General features: G+C 52.9%; 1 protein-coding gene across 1 annotated transcript in view; it reads left to right on the top strand.

Annotated features, from left to right (window-relative positions):
* Positions 1-18,296, top strand: part of PREX1 (phosphatidylinositol-3,4,5-trisphosphate dependent Rac exchange factor 1) — a 176,068-nt gene that overhangs the window by 95,390 nt on the left and 62,382 nt on the right. The window contains exons 6-8 of the mRNA XM_044262880.1: positions 4,136-4,297; positions 10,923-11,056; positions 17,750-17,868. Coding sequence (XP_044118815.1) covers positions 4,136-4,297; positions 10,923-11,056; positions 17,750-17,868 — 415 coding nt within the window. The remainder of the gene's footprint in view (positions 1-4,135; positions 4,298-10,922; positions 11,057-17,749; positions 17,869-18,296) is intronic.

Raw genomic sequence — 18,296 nt, forward strand, 5'->3', positions numbered from 1 at the left:
CCTGCCCTAGGGCCTTTGCACTTGCTCCTTCTTCTGGGACATCATTACGGTAGATACCCCGAGGCTCACTCTCTAATATTGTCAGGGCTCTGTTGCTCAGTTGTCCCTCAGAGAGGCCTTGCCTGACCACCCAGCTGTAGCACAAGTGCCTCTGCCATTCTCTGTCCCCCACCCTGTTTTTATTTTTCCTTCACGGTCACATTCTGTTTTCTAACTCATGGTGCACAGATTGATTTTCTGAATCCTCATTAGGCTGCCAGCTCAGCCAGGGCCAAGGTCTGGGCCTGTTCTGCTTGTTGCTATTCACCTAGAATGAGCCTGGCATATAGTAGGTGCCCCCCCCCATTGACTCACTGAATGACTATGGAAAATGCCACCCTGGTGTGACCCACCATTCCTAAATCCAGAAATTGGGACGTTCAGGTCCCTGATAGTACCTGATTTCCAAATGTCAGCTTGGTTCAGAACTTGTCAAGCGTTGCTGGGGTAAAACAGGGCATGTCCTGGAAGCCGTCTCCTGGGGACAGCTGCTTGAGCGGGCTTGTGGCACGGCGCTGTCTGCAGAGTGGCTGCTCAGGGTATAGCCTTGGGGCCCCGCAGGGATTCCTATGTGTCATGCACTTCCCAAATCTGTCTGCGGGTGATACAGCTCTCACCCTCGCTCAGTATGGACACCTTGCCAATCAGTTGTTCCCACTGTCTCCCTGGCCACTGGGGGTGTGGCACCCCGGGGGATGGACAGTGGTCCATCACCAGGGAGGTGTTGGCATCAAGTCTTGGTGGAAGGGGATGGCTGGGGAGTGGCATGTTCCCCGAAGTGGGGACATGGACCACTTGGAGCTCTCCAGAGGGTGTTAGGTGGCCCATGAAAGCCTTTCTGTGTGGTGAGTGGTGGGGGAGGGAGCCCCGGGAAGCAGTGCAACCCGTAGTGAGATGTTCTTTTCTTAGCAAGTCCCCGTGTGTCTTCCTGAATCCCTCCAGCAGAGTTATGGTCAGTGCCACAGGGTCAGGCGTTGGGAGGCCGTTTTATTTACTCATCAAGGATTGTCGAGTAACTGTTATGTGTAAGGTATGGTCCCAGGTGCTGGAGATAAAAAGTGAACAAAATGGCCCAGAGCCCTGCCTCTGTGGGACTGGCATTCTGCTGGGGGAGACAGCAGAGGGATGGATAGGAAATGAATATACTTGCAGAGCTAGCAAGGGTTCTGTGGGGAAAATATCTCAGACCAAGAGGGTTGGTAAGGGCCAGAATGAGGGACTAAGAGGGTGACATTTGAGCAAACACCTGGAGGAGGTGAGGAAGGGGGCCTACGAATACCTGGGGGAAGAGTCTGCCAGATAGAGGGAAGGGCCAGTGCAAAGGCCCTGTGGCAGGAGTGTATCTGAGGAACAGTGAGGTGGCCAGAGGACGATCTGAGGGAGTGGGGGAGTGAGGCCAGAGAGGTGGTGAGGCCACATTAGGCAGGTCCTTGTGGGCCACTGTGGGCTGTTTGTCTTCTCTGAGTGTTGTAAGTGCCTCAGGAGAGTTCTAAGCAGGGGAGGGACAGGGTCTCACCTCATTCTGACAGGATCCCTCTGGCTGTGTGTGGAGAATGGACTAGGAGTGGGGAGTGGGGGTGGGGTCCAGGGAGTTGACTTCAGGGGTCCCGGTGGCAGCTGGCTGGACCAGGGGAGCGGGGGTGGCTTCGTGTTGAGATTTGCCCCTTCACATCGTTTGCCATTTCCATTGAATACTTTGGGTCATGCCTCTGGAGTTCTTCTCTGACTCCGCTGTTACGAAATGAGCTCCTTATCTGCCAGGGATCTGGCATTGATTGTCACCAGCTTGCTGTGAAGGCACAGGAAGTCAGCGTTCTCACTGTGGCCCTGGCCGCAGTGCCCACCCTCCCTCCTGCCTCTCGGGCTGAGCGCTGACACCTTGCCCACAGCTGCTCTGACACCCAGTGCCAGCTCCGGCTCTTTCCTTTGTGGAGAGCAGCGGTGGCCTCGGACGCTCCTGCAGGATGGGGCACCTGCTCTCACCTCTGTTTTTTTTCAACTCTTCAGGTCACACTCTCCTTCCCCTTCCTCTGTGGGAATGCCTCCTTTGTCGGAGAGAGGGCTCCGTCTCCCCCTTCCTTGCTTCCCCTTTGCTGTGTCCCCAGAACATGGCAGGTGCTTTGTGAACCCTCAGGGGCCTGACATCGCAGAACGTCTGGTCTGCGGGACCCTTAGGACGTGTCCTCCAGAAAAGAGGCTGTTGGTTTCCAGGCGGGGACAGAAATGACGTGAATGGAGAGGGGACGTGCTAGAGTTGGTTTTCTGCTCCGCGTGCTCTGAACAACGCGCTGGCAGGTGGCCCGGTGGCTGTCCCAGCCAGCACGTGTTGTCAGACGACAGACTGAGGACGGCTGGCATAGACCGGGTGCTTACCAGGTCCGTAGTTGACCGCAGAGGCCCTTTTCCTGCAGGATCGGATTCACGGTGCCCGTGAACAGAACCAGACGGTCAGGCTCACATCCAGCTGTGCCTCTATTTACTTTCTGGGGGCCTTGGGCTCTTCTGCTTTAATCCCCGTCACTGTTAAAGGGGATGATAACGGACCCTACCTCGTCAGCACAGAGTAAAGGCTGAGTGGGCTGTAACTGCTACCGCCCTCCTCCTCCTTCTGGCGGCCCTCCTCCTCCTCCCTGCAGCCCTCCTCCTCCCCGTGGCCTTCCTCCTCCTCCTCCTCCTTCCACTTCCTTCCTCCTCCTCACAGTGGCCCTCCTTGTCAGTGCTTTTCAGGATGGAGGGCGACTGGCCCAAGGTCACTCGGCTACAGAGGGGCAGAGCCAGCCCTGACACCCAGGTGTGACCCGTCAGAGCGCCACGTCTGTGATTTTCAAGGGAGCAGAGAGGTGGGGAGATACTGGAACCGTTGGGCACGTCTAGGTCAGATGGTTAAGGAGGCCTGTCTCTGCCGGCACGGCGCTGTCCGTTGAGTGATTCGGCTGGAAAATCTTCCCTGCATCTGGAGGTCCTGCCAGCGTCGCCCTCTTCTCTCTCTCTCTCATCTCCTGTAGCGTGTGGCTGATGCTCTTTGATGACGAACCTGGCCTTCAGCACGGTTCAGGCCTGCCCTTGTGGCGGGGGTGGGAGGTGGCAGGGGGGTGGAGGGCCATGGAATAGGGCCCACCGGGAATGGCCAGTTGACAGGGTCTGTCCTGGTCTCCCTGCTCTCCCTGCTGTCCCAATGAAAAGACTGCACTTGGTTGGGCTCTGTATCTGTGGCCTCCTCTCTGACCTCCTGATGTCTGTCTTGTCTCTCTCTTCCTTCTTGTCTTTCTCATTTACTCCCCTCCAGTTGCACTGTCTCCTTGCTGTTCCTCCTTCTAGCCCATCAACGCTTCCACCTCAGGTCCTTTGCATTTGCTCTGTGCTCTGCCTGGCACAGTCTTCCCCAACGTTTTTGCAGAACTCCCTCCCCTGCTTTACCCAGAGTCTCTGTTTAAATGTCACCTCCTCCAAGAGGCCTCCCTTGACCTCCCCATTTGAAAGAGCCCCTCCTGGGGCCCCTGGGTGGCTCAGGGTGAAGCGTCTGCCTTCAGCTTAGGTCATGATCTTGGGGTCCTGGGATCGAGCACCACGTTGGACTTCCTCCTCAGTGGGGAGGCTGCTTCTCCCTCTGCCCATCCTCTGGCTTGTGCTCTCTCTTTCAAATAAAATAAAATAAAATAAAATAAAATAAAATAAAATAAAGAACCACTCCCTTCCCAAAACCTTCTAGTCTGTCCCTCTGATTTGTTTTCGTAGTATTTATCACTGTCTGACATTGTACTGTGCACCTGATTTTTCTTTATTTTGGCCCTTCTCCTTTACAAGAGTGTAATACCCACAGGTGAGGAATTTTTCTGTTTCATATACAGATTTGTCTCTAGGCTCTAGAATACTGCTCCACCATGAAGAAGGTGCTTAGGGACATTTACTGAATGAATGAGTGAGCGAATGAGTGACTGAGTCCGTAACACTCCCCCCCCCCCCCCACCGCCACCTGCCAGAACACCCTGTCTGTACAGAGCAGAGCTGAGATCTGGTGTGGGCCAGGTGACCTGGATGCCGTGTCTGGGGCCCTCGGAGTGGACGTCTCTCATTCCTGTCCTCCCCGGTCCCCTAGGAGCTGGCCAAGAGGACCCCTGGCAAACACCCGGACCACCCTGCGGTCCAGAGCGCCCTGCAGGCCATGAAGACCGTGTGCTCCAACATCAACGAGACCAAGCGGCAGATGGAGAAGCTGGAGGCGCTGGAGCAGCTGCAGTCCCACATCGAGGGCTGGGAGGTGCGGCGGGGCGGGAGGAGCGGGGTCCCGGGCGTGCAGGACTGCACCTCTGCGCTGCGGTCTGGGTCCCAGGCTTCAGTCTGCATGGTGCATTTGGTTCAGCCTCCAGGGTGTTTGCAAAAAAAAAAAAAAATTAGTTATTTTTCAGTGGAATCCACATGAAAGTCTAGAGTTCCAAGTTTCTTTAGAAAAATCAGTAGCTCTGGACCCTCACTTTCCATGACCACAGCCACGAGAGCTTCCGTTGTTCCTCAGTCCCCGGCACCTCCCGTTCCTTCCATCTCTCTCTTTCACGTGTTGCCTCACCTGCCTGGTGTCCATAGGCCTCAGCGCTTTTGATGCTGAGGTCCACCGTAGTGCTTATGGGTCTGGGCCAGGACAGAATTCTGGCTCTGATGCTCCCTCGCTGGGTGATTCGAGGCAGATGTCTTAACTTCTCTGAACCTCCTGTTTCCTCTCTTCCTGGCACACAGTAGGTACTCAATAAATGCTAGGGGTTGATATTACATTACTATTATCATGCTTACGGGGCTCTGGGGATTCTTGAAATCTTCTCATGGTGCATGCGTTTAAACCTCCTTCCTTAGATTATCAGAGATTTCCTACAAATCTGTGGAAGGAAATGGGGAAATCTGAATAAATAAAAAAAAATCAATATCAGAGTCAGTGCAGCTGGAACGGGAGATCAAAAGCAAAGATGAAAGACTCCTAGATTACTCTCTGAATCATCTGCCTTTGGGTTTTCTGGCGCTTGCTACTTTTGGGATTTCCACTTGTCTTCCTGGTGTTCCGGAATCCTGAACGTGACTCCGTCTCACGGCAGAGATTGAGAGTCTGGCTGTTGCGGGGGCGGGGGGAGCTGCTTGCAGCGGGGAGGCGGGTAGTGTGGGTTAGCGCTGGCCACATACCCATCCTCTTCCCGCGGGGCCTTCCCGTCCTGCCGAAGCTGGGGAATGGAGAGCCGCATTTCTCGGTCCCCCCAGTAGTTCAGGTTTGGGATGTGATTGACCAAAATCAGATCCAGCTGCTGGGATTTGGCCGATGGGGTGGATATAGAGCATAGCATGGTTGTTTTTGGCTCTCTGCGGTAGCATCAGCAGAGGGACCGGGCTCCAGCTTCCTGGGTGTTCAGGGACACGGGACATTTGCTTGTTGTTGACGGCATGTGTCGCGCAGGCAGGGGATGGCTCTGCGGCTGACCTGCAGATGACCTGCGGCGGCTGCCTCGGGCCTGGATGTGGCCTGGGTCGTGTTTTCCTGGCGTATCCGCTCGGGCCTGTGTGTGTGACTCTTTCTTTTCCCAGATGGGGCCGAGGCAGTGGCTCTGTGGGGGGTGGACAGTGTGTTGGTGGTTTTCTGGGAGCCCCGGTTTGGATTCGGGGCTCTCCTAGACCATCCGATAATTAAGTAAACCCCTTATTTCTTTCTGCTTAAAATACATGTAGCTTGGTTTCTGTTTCCTGTGACTGCAAATTGCTGAATGTCAGGCGTGTTGGTTAGGGTGTGTTGTCTCAGGACTCATGTCAGCCCCAGGATGTCAGAGCTTCCCCTTTGTCTCTCGAGGTCCTCTTGGCCTCCCCCGCTTGGTCCCATGAGAGCAGGAGCTCCAGGCATCACTTTGTGTTCCAGAATAGCGGGAGACAGAGGCGTGGCCAGGGCATGCGAGGGAGCTCTTCTCCTCAGTGGAGGAAAACCTTACCCCGAAGCCCCGAAGACTTCCCCTTTCATCTCACTGACCAGTGGGTCGCACGGCCGCTTTCAGCCACGCTTACCTAAAGAGCAAACCGAATGAAGGATGTGTTTAAGCCTGTTTGGGCTTTGAGCTTCCTGGCAGCCAAAGTGAGGAGAGCAGGAGACATAAGTTACTCAATATTTATTTTCAAAAAAGGAAGACAGAGCAGTTCTTCTGGGAGACACAGAGTTTCCTGGAAACCAGCTGAGAAAGAAATTTCTCCCATGGGCCCCTGTGGAGAAGAGGATTGGGCAAGCCCTTTGGCAGCTGAAGCAGAAGTGTTTTCTAGATGCCTGCTTCTGGGAAGAGCCTCGGGAAATAAGAACTAAGGATCTTTGGGGGGCCTTTTTAGACCCTGAAAAACCTACAGTTGGGAGAGTGACCCTGATTTCGGTCACTGTCCTGGGTGCTGTAGGAGGTACACTGTGCCAGAATAAGAATTGCTGGCAATGATTGAGCCCCTGTTACATGTCTCCAGGACAAAGGGACGGGTGCTCTTATGATCCCCATTGGACAGCTGAAGAAACTGAGGCACAGGGATGTGGTCTGGAGGTCCAGCCCTGTAACTGACAGTCGGCCCTGCCTCAGGCAAGTTTGTCCCGCTCTCTTGGCCTCCATTTGCCTTGGTTGTCTAATCTGAGTAATAATGTCTCTTGAAGGTATCTCCTAAAGCTATTTGTTTTTTGAGATTTTATTTTATTTATTTATCAGAGAGAGAAAGAATGCACAAGCAGGGGGAGGGGCAGAGGGAGAAGTAGGCTCTCTGCTGAGCAAGGAGCCCCATGTGGGATTCGATCCCAGGACCCTGGGATCATGACCTGAGCTGAATGCAGACGCTTCACCGATGGAGCCACCCAGGTGTCCCTGTCCTGGTGTCATTCTGAGGATAAAGTGAAAACTGGAGTATGAATACTTATTGGAAAAAGTAAAATGGTTTTCTCTGCAGTAGAAAGGTTTCTTCTGAAAGTGACTTCTTCTTATTGAAGTTCATCTCTACTCCCCGTGTGGGGCTTGAACTCACAGCCCCGAGATCAAGAGTCACACGCTCCTCTGAGCCAGCCAGGCGCCCTAGAGAAAGGTTTTTAAATGCAGTTTGATCCTTAAGGTGAGTTGTAAAAATAATGCATCAGAGCTAGAAACAATCCCAGTGACAGTGAAGCTACCTGTAGTGTCTCCTGTTCCCTGTAGTTACAACCTTGGGGGACAGTGTGACTTGCATGTAGTTGGTGGTGAATGGTGGTGGTTACAGATCCTTGCTTCGGATAATCTTCCTGGTAATTACTGATCTTGCCATCTGACCTCTCGCCGGTCTGTTTAGACGGTGCCATCTCTAGCTCTTGGAATATGGCTGGCAAGGGACTCATTGTGGGAGGAGGGAGGGTCTCTTTCTTGGCTGCTTAGTGGCTGTGGGCTTGGGCTTGCATCAGGAGTCTGATCTCCGATCGCTGCCTCCTCCCCCGCCCCCATCCTTCCTAAGCGGCTTGTCCTTTTTAGTCGGGAGACTGGTTTACTTAAAACCAGATAAGTGAAGCCATAAATCCACTTTATTGAGGGGGAGGAAATAGCAGGATGTCGCAATGCCGCGGAAGTGAGTGAACGAGCCAGCTCCCTTTGCGGGGAGGGGTTCTTCATCCTCAGTTTCCCCATCTGAAAAGTCTGGGTAATCGCAGCCCTCCTACTTGGGTCCCTTGAGGATTCGGGAGGGAACGCACGCTCAGTGCTTGGAACCAGGCTGCCTCCCTGGCTTGGAGTAAATGCTCTGTAAACTCTGAGAGGAGCTGTGGCCGCAGACCAGGGTTTCACTCTTACTTTTTTTTTTTTTTTTTAGATGAAAAAGCATCATGCAGCTTTAGCTACAGCTCATGCCCAGTGTGGGCTGACCCTCCTGCAGAGGGACACTCAGGAAGCAAGCTCCACAGACTTCTGTGTGAAGCTCACAGTAATAAAAAAAAAAAAAATAACATGTTCTTAATAAGAACAAAATGGGGTCTACTCATCTCGCTGGCTCTGGAAATGCTGGTTTGAGAGATTGTCAGTTGCCCACTTACCCACGAGGGGACAGAAGGAAATAGGAGCAAGGAAGCATAAAATTGTTATTAAAGAGAGAGAGAGAGAGAGAGAGAAGTTGTCATAGGCCCTTCCACCCTTCCTGGGACGCCTTGTGCTCCAGGGGGCTGTGGTCTCTCCCCTTTGGAGACCCCTGCTCTAGACCAGTCATCTCATTAAAAAGCCCTTTACGTTGTCAGATTACCTTCTAAGGGGCAGCCGTCTCTCCCCTGCCCCCGGGTGGGAGAGGGGTGCCATCCCGTCTGGGTTCACATCCCAGCTTGCTCACTGACCAGCTGTGTGACCTTGAACAAGTCACTTCTCTGCTCTGTGCTTCAGTTTCTTTGTCTGTAAAATGAGAGCCGTTGTAAGGATGAACTGGATTGGTGTAAAATACTTAGAACCGTGCGGGCGTGTGGTAAGCTTTTCCTGTCCCCTCTCCATGTTAATGCTCCGGTTCGAGCAGGTCTACGCTGTCCGCAAGTCTCTAGCCCTGGCTGGTGGACACCGTGGTGCTCAGCATCTTCCCTGTGTGTCTGATCCTAGATTACCCTGGACCCAGGTTCAAGGATTCTAGGGAGACCGAGCCAGCTGGGCTTCTCAGCAGGGCTGGGGCGGACGGGACATCCCCCTGCCATGTCCTTGGCAGTTCACATGTATTTGCTAGGTGGTCTTTGGCCAAGGCTGGAGGGGCAGCTTCCCAGGCTGGGTTCGCTGATCTCTGTGGTCCCTGGACATTGACAGGTCAGGTGTAGTCCAATGTGACATCAGGGTTTGGGGCCCTGCAGCCAGGCCAGGTGCCAGATCCATGTATAAGTGGCTAAAGTCCCCCTTTGGAGGCTAGAAGACCGGAGCGGTGGGCATGAGTGAGGTGAGGGGACCAGGTGGGGAAGCAGGCAGCCTCTAGGCACTGCTGAATGGCTTCTGCCCTGAGCTAGCCCATGGGCCATGGTTAGAGCCTCATCACCCCAAGAGTCACGCTCACCCTGCTGGCGAGGATACTGGGGGTCCATGGGGCTCCTTGTCACAAGAGCCCTGAGCCCTGGTGCAGCGGGCTCACTCCCTGGCTGGTGGCTGTGTGTGGAATCTGGTCCCTGGACGCAGCATATGGGGCGTCCATGCTGTGATTTCTGTTAACGGGCGCACGCTCCTGCCTGAGGCTGCTAGCCCTTGACCACAAAGAGCGGGTTTCCCAGGACCCCAGCTGGGCCCCAGAGGCATCTCTGGCATTTTTGGGTAATGAGTTTGCTGTATTCAGGGGACAAAGCCTGAAACAGGGGAGACTGCAGTGGGCAGTTAGCAGAAAGCCCGATTTCTGCATTTCTAGAACCAGTTCCCCTTCCTGAGTCTCAGAAATAACTGAGTCAGCATCCGTCATTGGGGTATGAACTCCTCTTTGGTTCTGGGTGTCTCATGTTTGGGGAAGGAGACTCTGTGCACACTTCTCCCTCCCTCTCTCAAGTTCATTTCACGTGTCATTCTTCCTCCTCTGTCATCTGCAGGTCAAACGAGCTTCCCTGAACCCCTCTTTTGTGTAGTGTCCCTGGGGCCTAAGTGTCAGAGGTACTCCATTGTCCGCCTGTTGCTGGGCTCTGTGCTAATCCTGATGTGTGGCTTTGATTACATCATTGGTTGCTAAAAAGAGAGAGGGTGGCATAAATGAGGGAGAAGTTGATTTCTCAGTAGCGGAACAGGCTGGCGGGGAGGGCGTGACCGCTCCCTCCAGCCCCGGATTCCTTCCAGCTTCTTGCTCCACTGTCTGCTACAATGTATGCCACCACTCCCGCTGGCGTCCAGCCTGTGACAAGAGGGAAGGGAGGGAGAGGAGAGGAAACTGTTTTCTTTCAAGGAAATAGTGTAGAAATGGGGTGCATGGGCCATGCGTCAATCACGTCACCACACGGGCACAAGGGATGCTGGGAAATGGAGTCTCTGGTTGGACGCTGAGAGCCAGCTGAACTCTGCTCCCGCCACAGGGGAGGAGCCTGCCCTGCTGGCATCCAGGGCCCTCCTCGGTGTGTTTCCAGCCTCCTCTCCTGTAGCACTTGGAGAGCTCTGCGCCCCACCTTGGTCCTCCTTGAGCTCCAGACAGACCTGTGCGGTCAGGTCCCCCTGGAGCCTTTCCTGACTCCCTCAGTGGGAACATCACCGAGGTTCAAATAACCCCACGGCTGGCGAGCATCCTGGCCTCCCCCGTCACTTAACACGGATGGCCCCCTGGAGTTTGAGAACTGTTTCCATCTGTGTTCATGGCTGTAGCTAGAGGAGCTGCTCCAAGAATCTGCCCTGATGCTGTGCACACTGTGTTTATCTCCTGCTCTGCAAGCATTTACCGAGCACCTGCTGTGTGCCCCTAGAGGGTGACAGGGCTGGGGAGACCGTGGCAAATGCTTGATAATGCTCCGTAACGCTTCCTGTGCTTATGGAAGTGGCATTCTAGTAGTGGTGATACATTCACAAGTCAAGACATAAATGAGGAAGGGTAGGCAAAAACAAAACAAGCATGAAAAACCCCAAATCCCAAGCAAGAACTGAACCAAAATAAAACCGGATGCCAGCTTGGGCTGGGTGGGTCATTTCCCCTCCCCAAGCCCAGCTTTCTCTTCTATGACATGGGCTTCCCCTTGTGCTCTTCCCGGCATGGTTCCGGCGTGCTCAATGGGCAGAAGCCACTGATGAGATTGTTGGGATTTTTCTGTCTGCTGACAGATTTCCTGCAGTGGCGCGTTTAGGTTTTGGGGGGCAAGTGAGGCAGTGGTAGGTTCTGTGTTTGGGAAGGAAGGGGTTATCCCCGAGTGCTCTCCTGGATTTGCCAACTCATTCCCTCTCCCCTCCTCACTCTCCCAGGGCTCCAACCTCACAGACATCTGCACCCAGCTCCTCCTGCAAGGGACTTTGTTAAAAATCTCCGCGGGCAACATCCAGGAGAGGGCCTTCTTCCTCTTTGACAACCTCCTTGTCTACTGCAAGCGGAAATCCAGGTGAGTTGCTGGGGCTGGGGCTGCCCAGGTGGGCCTGGAGGCAGGGATTCCACGGGACCTTGACTGTCTCTCACAGTGACACCTTAGGCTTGTCACTTCCCTCTCTTGGCCTCCCTTTTCTCTTCTGAGTTGAGGGGTTCAGGGGATCAGCACTGCCTAATAGAAATATAATGCGAGCCTCACGTGTTATTTAACATTTTCTAGCAGCCACATTAAAAAAAAATCAAAAACAGTCAACGTGAATTTCAATAATGTATTTTATTTTTTTTCCAGTGTATCTGTAAATGTTATTTAATGTCAACAACCAAGGTACTATCGATTTTTGAAAATCATTAGGAAGGTATTTTGCGTTTTCTTTGTACGCGAAGTCTTCAAAATCTGGTGCCTCTCTTACACTTTCGGCACATCTCACGTCATCCTAGCCCCGTCTTAAGTTCTCAGCAGCCACAGCGGCTGTATTGGACAGTGTGGATCTAGATGGTCATAGAAATTTGGGGATTCTTTGTGACACTAACATCCTCTGATTCTGAGATCCAAAGGTGGAGGACTGAAGGGCACAGGGCTCTCGCATGTTAAGCTTTTTGAGGGAAAGGATAGTCTCTTTGTCACCTTTGTATTTTTCCCTGGAACTTCCTAGTTTGTAGAGTCAGGGAAGTGGATGGTAGGTGGGCGGGTGGTAGACACGCACGGACGCGTGCCTAACTGTGAGTGTGCATGTTGGGATGTGTGGGCAGATGGGAGGAGGCATGGGGTGCATCGGCGGGGCTCGGAGGGTGAGTGGATGGTGGATGGAAAGGGGCGGGGACGATTGTGGACGGATGTGTGAACCGATTTGCCGATGGACGAGTGAGTAGACGAAGGAGCAAGTGGGTGGGTGGGTGGGGGTGTAGGAGACGGCTGGATGGAGGCACGGACAGAAAATTGGGCGAATGTCTGGGTGTTTGGTCGTTGGAGAAGTGGATGAAGACGCGATGAGCTGGCAGAGGTGTGTTCAGATGTAATGGTGAGTTGGGGCCTTCATGTATGATATTTAAATGAATGGGTTGGGGGAGGGATGGTCATAAAATGGTCTTAAAATAGTAGATAGAAGATCAGTTGGGTGGATGGGTGGATAGATGGTTGGTTGATTGGTGGTTGTCGGGGTGATTGGATTCTGGGATGGAGGGTTGGGTATTGAATGACCAAGTGGGTGGATGGGGGGGTGGATGGTTGGAGAGAGGGAGACTTGGGAGACAGAGGTGTGGGGGAATGAGGGGCCGGCTGGGTGGCTCGCTGGCTGGTTTGGCTGGGTGGATAGCGGACTGAGAGATCCCTGTCTTTTCGGTTTTCTGAAGAAGCCCTTTTGAATCTTCCTTCCTGTTACCTTATTTTAGGGCTGAAACAGTGACTTTCCAGGACTTCTTTACTCCTTTATCTAGGAAAAGCTAAGGCTGAGGGGAGGTCCAGACCCTGGAGCCTACTGTCAGCATTGCCTCCACCTTCCTCTGGGCTCCCGGCACATCACTTACTGTCCCTGAGCCTCCTTTTCCTTATCTGTTTCTGCTGGCCTCTTCAGGATGTCGTGAGGAACCTTTTCACGGGATGAATGATGGCGTTCCTTGTGTGTCTGGGGGGAGCTTTTCTTTCTCTTCCAGCCTGACCTCTCTGAGCCTCAGTTTTCTCTTCTGTAGAATAGGAATGATAAACCCTTTCTTACTGTGGAGTTTGATGAATAGCCAAGCTCCTTACAGTTCAATCCCTGGTCGCACTTCCCTAGCTCTGACTTTGCCTTTCTTTCCTCCGTTCCCTTCTGTGCAGAATCAGGTGATCATATGCCTCTCAGAGCGATTGTGGGGAGCAGAGGTGTTAGGCGCGCCCGGTATATAGTTAAAGCTCACAAAGTCAGGGTTAGCTGCTATCCCCTTGCTGCTAACCTGCCTCCATCCGTGTTGGGTTCCTGTTCTCGCACAGGTGCAGTCCCAGGCACGCAGTAGGCGCTTCAGCCACGGGCCCCTTCCCCCCTCTGCCCTTCTTCCCTGTTCTGGGTTTGGTCTCTGGTGGAAGGCCTTGGTCTCCTTCTTCTCCCGTCTTCCTTATTTGATGCTTTATTCCTGCCCATTCTGGTAGGTCTCTCTGCGTCTGTCTCGTGTCCCCTCTAGCCGCCCCCCTCTTCCCACGAACATCCCATTTTTCCTTCCTCCTTGCTCCCTGCCTGTTCTCGCTGGGCACATCCTGGGAGTCCTCTGCCCCCACTGCCAGCCGCCCTGAGCTGTCTGAAGCAGGCACTTTTCTCAGAACACCAGGGGCTGTAGAAAACAGAATGTCCCTTCAGGCGTGTGTGAGCGGCTCCAGCTCCGGCTGGCTTTGCTCATCTGTCGGCCGCCGGCCCTTCCTCCGTCAGTGAGGTCGCACCTGTTGGAGCAGTAGTGGCCGGGGATGCTGCCGCTGCTGGATTCCATGTGGGCCTTCTGGGGCTGGCCCCGGGGCTGCCATGAGCTCTTTGAAGGCCGTTCTCCGCGCCAGTTCTGTGCGTGAGCCAGGCCGGCTGGAGGGAAAGGGCACATCTGTCTCCTGAGAGAACGTGGCTGGCGGCCAGCGTTCCCGTCTCAGGATGGGGAACCAGAGGGCCGGGCTCCAAGACGGGACTTCCCAGAGGGATTGGGCAGGGGTGGATGGGGCTGCCGGCCTGACTGATGTGGTCACAGGAAATGCCTGTCACTGCTAGGTGTCTGCCGACTGGCTTGTCTTTGCCTGGGTCACGCGGGGCACCGCCGGTCCGGCACGCGGCTCAGGGAAGGTCTCTGACTCAGAGTGCTTCAATTTGAAAGTAGAGGCTCCTTGGGTATCAGAAGCGGAAGGAGTGTTCTAGGAGTCTACCTCCCCATTTTTTCGAATGGGAAACCGAGGCCCCCAAGAAGAGAACCCATGACGAGCTCCGTCTCTAATACCTCGAGTGCTTGTTTGTGTCTTAGAGGTCGCAGAACTTAGGGACACCGGGACCCTGCCACTCACTGGCCAAGTGGCCTTGGGCAAGTTACATCAGCTTTTTGTGTCTCTGTTTTCCTGTCTGTTCAATGGAGATAAAAGTAGTCCCCATCCAAAAGGATAGTTCTTATAGATGAAGTACGATAAAACATGGAAGTTGGTTAGAATAAGGCCTGGCACATGTATGGAAGGAGAATTACCGCTCTCTGTCTTCCTCTGGGGGCTGTCGTATCCCACTCACACTTCAGTCGGGCCTCAAGCGAGACTCTTCATTTTCCTCACAACTCCTGTCCCAGACCTTTTCCTCTGAGTCTTCCTCATTCGGAGTGAAGGGCACCTTGGTTGACCTTGATGCTGACCTGCCTCACCCCACACCCACTTCTTCGGCAAGTCCTTTCCATTCTGTCCCCAAACTTTGTCCAGAACTTCAGTGTCATTCCAATAAGAACTCTAGGAGGGAGTTTTCCTATGTATGTGTCAGTGGTTGTAAAATTTACCTGGAAACACGAACATGGCCTCCACCGTTTTGAAAAAGGGCAAAGCTGGGGACCTTGTGCTTCTGGAAGCCCGGCTTACTCGCAGCTGAAGTGATTAAGACAACGCCATATTGGTGCCGAACCAAAGAGTTTAGTGGAGCGAGTTCAGCAGCAGACCCCTGTGGAAGTGATCATTTGAATTTCAACAGAGGTGCCAAGGCAGTTCAATAAATGATGCTTGGTTCGTTTGGTATTCCATGGGGGAAAATGAGTCTTGACTGTTAGCTCATACAATGCATAAAAAGCCAACTTCAGATGGATCATAGATTTAAATGTGCGGGGTAAAGCCAGCAGATTTCCAGGAGAAGGCATAGGAGACTATCTTCACAATCTGGCGGTAAGCAAAGATTTCTTAAATAGGACGAAAAGTGCCATTCTAAAGGAAAAATGGATTCATCAGATTATGTTAAAATTGAGAACTGCTCATCAGAAGACACTGTGACGAGAGGAAAAAGTCAGCTAGGGACTAGGGATCTTTGCAATCCATATAACTGACAGGGGATTCACATCCAGAATGTATCAAGAAGTTCTAGAAGCCAAAGTTGGCACTCTGTCTCTTTTTATAAATAAAGATTTATTGGTACACGGCATGCCTATTTGTTTTGGTGTTGTCCGTGGATGCTTTCCTGCATCAAGGGCAGAGTAGAGTAGTTGACACAGAGACACAGAGCCCCCCAAACTGAAAATGTTTACTCTCTATGTGGCCCTCTTCAGAAAACATTTGCTAACTCTTGCTAGAAAACATTAAGAAAAAGATAATCCAACAGAAAAATGCGCTAGGGGCAGTCCTTTCACAAAAGCCCATGGCCCACATGACTCAATGGCCAGTAAACATGAAAAGGTGCTCAGCCTCGTTACTCACCAGGGACATGCAAATGGAATGTTTAATGAGCCACTACTCTGTGCCCACCTGAATGGCCAACATGGAAATTAGCTACAGAGGATGGGGAGCCACTGGAAGCTACTCTACCAGGGACGGGGAGAACTGGTGCACCTCCTTTGGGAAACAGCTTGGCATTCTCCGGGAAAGGCAATCACGTGCATCCCTTGTAACTCAGCAGTTCAGCCCCTAGGTCGATCCCCTGCAGAGATGTGCACGTGTGTTCTTCATAAGACACACGCAAAGACAGTCACGGCCGCGCCAAACAGGAAGCAACCGACATACGCATCACCATCACCCGTGGTCATTCCATGTATGTGAAGTTCCAGAACGCAGAGAGAAGCTGTGGGGTCATAGGTCAGGAGAGCTGTTGTGTGGGGGGATGGGGAGGGACAGGGCCGGGGGTTAGTGACTGGGAAGGGGACACAGTGGGGGGCTTTCGGGGTGTTTACAGCGATAGTAGAGGTGTGCTCACTCTATGAAAGTTAAATGAGCCACATCTTTCTTTGGGTATTTTTTTTCCTGTGTGGATTTTATACTTTCATGAAAAGTTCAGAGAAGCTTGTATACACATGTACCCGAGTAGGTAGGCCTGGGTAAGTGGGCACAAACCATTGCTCTGCTCAGTGGCTTCTAGTTCCCCCTGCTTTCTGCTGGCCCCGCCTGCAGTCCCTTCACCGCCACAGGGAGTCCTTTATAACCTAGATCAGATCGTGTTCTTCCGCTGCTCAGACCCTCTGCGGCCCGCACCTCACACGGGCAGGAGGAGTCCATCTTTACCACGGTGCACGGAATCCCGCAGGATCTGGCCCGGGTGGCTGCTCTGACCCCTTGCCCACACTCGCCCTCGCCCACTCACCTTCAGCCGCAGCCAGCTTGCGGCTCCTTGCAGCTTGGCGTGGGGCTCGTGTCCTCTGCCTGGAATGTTCCTCCTCAGATAGGTTCCTAAGTTCCTCCCTCACCTTTCCAGGGTCTTTGCTCCAAAGCCACCTCTTCAGGGAGGCCTCCCCTGACCAACTCTCCCTCCCCTGTCCCAGTTAAAATCATGTCCCCACCCTCCCTAACCATCGCCTTGCTTTATTACAATTGTTTTTACAAACTTTCAATAACTTAATTAAAAGTGTATACATTGCATTTTTAAAACATTCTTTTCATCAAGAGCTTGAGGTCTCTTCTTTGAGGATAAGTTCACCCTTTTTAAAAAAATATTTTATTTATTTACTTATTCATGAGAGGCAGAGAGAGAGAGAGAGGCAGAGGCAGAGGGAGAAGCAGGCCTTGGGGCCCCATGTGGGACTTGATCCCAGGAACCTGAGCAGAAGGCAGACGCTTAACCGACTGAGCCACCCAGGCACCCAAGAATAAATACACTCTGAACACAAAAGCAACTTACCTTTATCAAGTCTTCCCAGAATAGTCACTTAATTTTCAGAGAGACAGCTCTTTCCAACATTCGTATGTCCTCACATACAATACATAGTTTGCCCGATTTCAGTGAACGGTGCACATCAGGCAAACAGATCTGGGAACATGACCCACTTGGTGGAGCAGAGGGGCCTGCGCCTACCCCAGAGTGGCCTTCAAGCCCTCAGACTTCATTCTCTGCTTTATTTTAACCACACATTTAGCAATCCTGACGTAACTTGGCTTTGACTTCTCTGCGTAGCGTCTGTCTCTGTGCCCCCTGCCCCCTCGTATTGGACCATGAGTTCTCAGAGACTGTTTTTGTTCACCGTTGCAGACCCAGTGCCTAGCACAGTGCCTGGCACTCAGTGGGTGTTCTCCGAAGTGCTTGTTGAATGCATGGATGCGTGACTTCTCTTGGCCCCAACTTGGCATCCTCTTCATAGGAAGGACTGGTCAGCTGTTTGTTGAGGGACTGAGCGAGTGGCTGATGGACCTGGGTGAGGGCATGAATGGTGGGCAGGGGGATGTGGATGGTTTGCGTGGACGGCCTACTCCGGGCACCCTTCTTCTCTGGTCTGATTTGAGGCAGTACCCTCTGTTAGGCACTCTGAGAGCTCCTACCGACCTTATCGCCAAGAGGAGTGAATTTCTGCTGCTTCTGATTAGTTTCTCATCAAAGTCAACTGTTAGCTGTGGCTCTGTGAGGTCAGCAAGGCCTATTTTCCAGATGGAGGAATTGCACCTTGGAATGGGGAAGAGACTTGTTCAAGTCACCCAGCCACCAGCCAAAAGCCCATGCTCCTGCCATCTCCGGGCGCCCGTCCAGATTACCGCTGTGCTTCCCTTTGCTCTTCCGAGCCCCGTTAGGTGAGACATAAGGGTTGTTGATGTGCCCCTATCTTTCAGGGTCACCGGGAGCAAGAAATCCACCAAGAGGACCAAGTCCATCAATGGCTCCCTCTACATCTTCAGGGGTCGAATCAACACTGAGGTCATGGAGGTGGAGAATGTGGAAGACGGGACAGGTAGGCCCTTGCCCCAAGGCCCACCTGACCCCCGCCCCACTGCTCCGTGGCACAGTCTCTGTTTCAGTTTTTTCTTTTCTCTTCTTTTCTTTTTTAGAGGTTGGGAGGGGCACAGGGAGAGGGAGAGAGACAATCGTAACAGGCTTACGTGCTGGGCTTGGAGCCCCATGTGGGGCTTGATCTCATGACCCTGAAATCATAACCTGAGCAGAAATTTAGAGTCTGGTGTTTAACTGACTGAGCCACCCAGGCGCCTCTTGGTTTTTTCTTTTATTTGAAATGTAACCTCTCTAAGAGAAGTATCTAAAACATATGCACATCGAGTGAACACCTGGGTTGTCACCATTCAATCAAGTCAGTAAGTAGAACACTGCGTGCACCCCGAGAGCTCCTCACACACCCCTCTTTGGCCACAGCACCTCCTGCCC

Source organism: Neovison vison, chromosome 8, assembly GCF_020171115.1.
Source record: "Neovison vison isolate M4711 chromosome 8, ASM_NN_V1, whole genome shotgun sequence".
In the NCBI taxonomy this organism is placed as follows: domain Eukaryota; kingdom Metazoa; phylum Chordata; class Mammalia; order Carnivora; family Mustelidae; genus Neogale; species Neogale vison.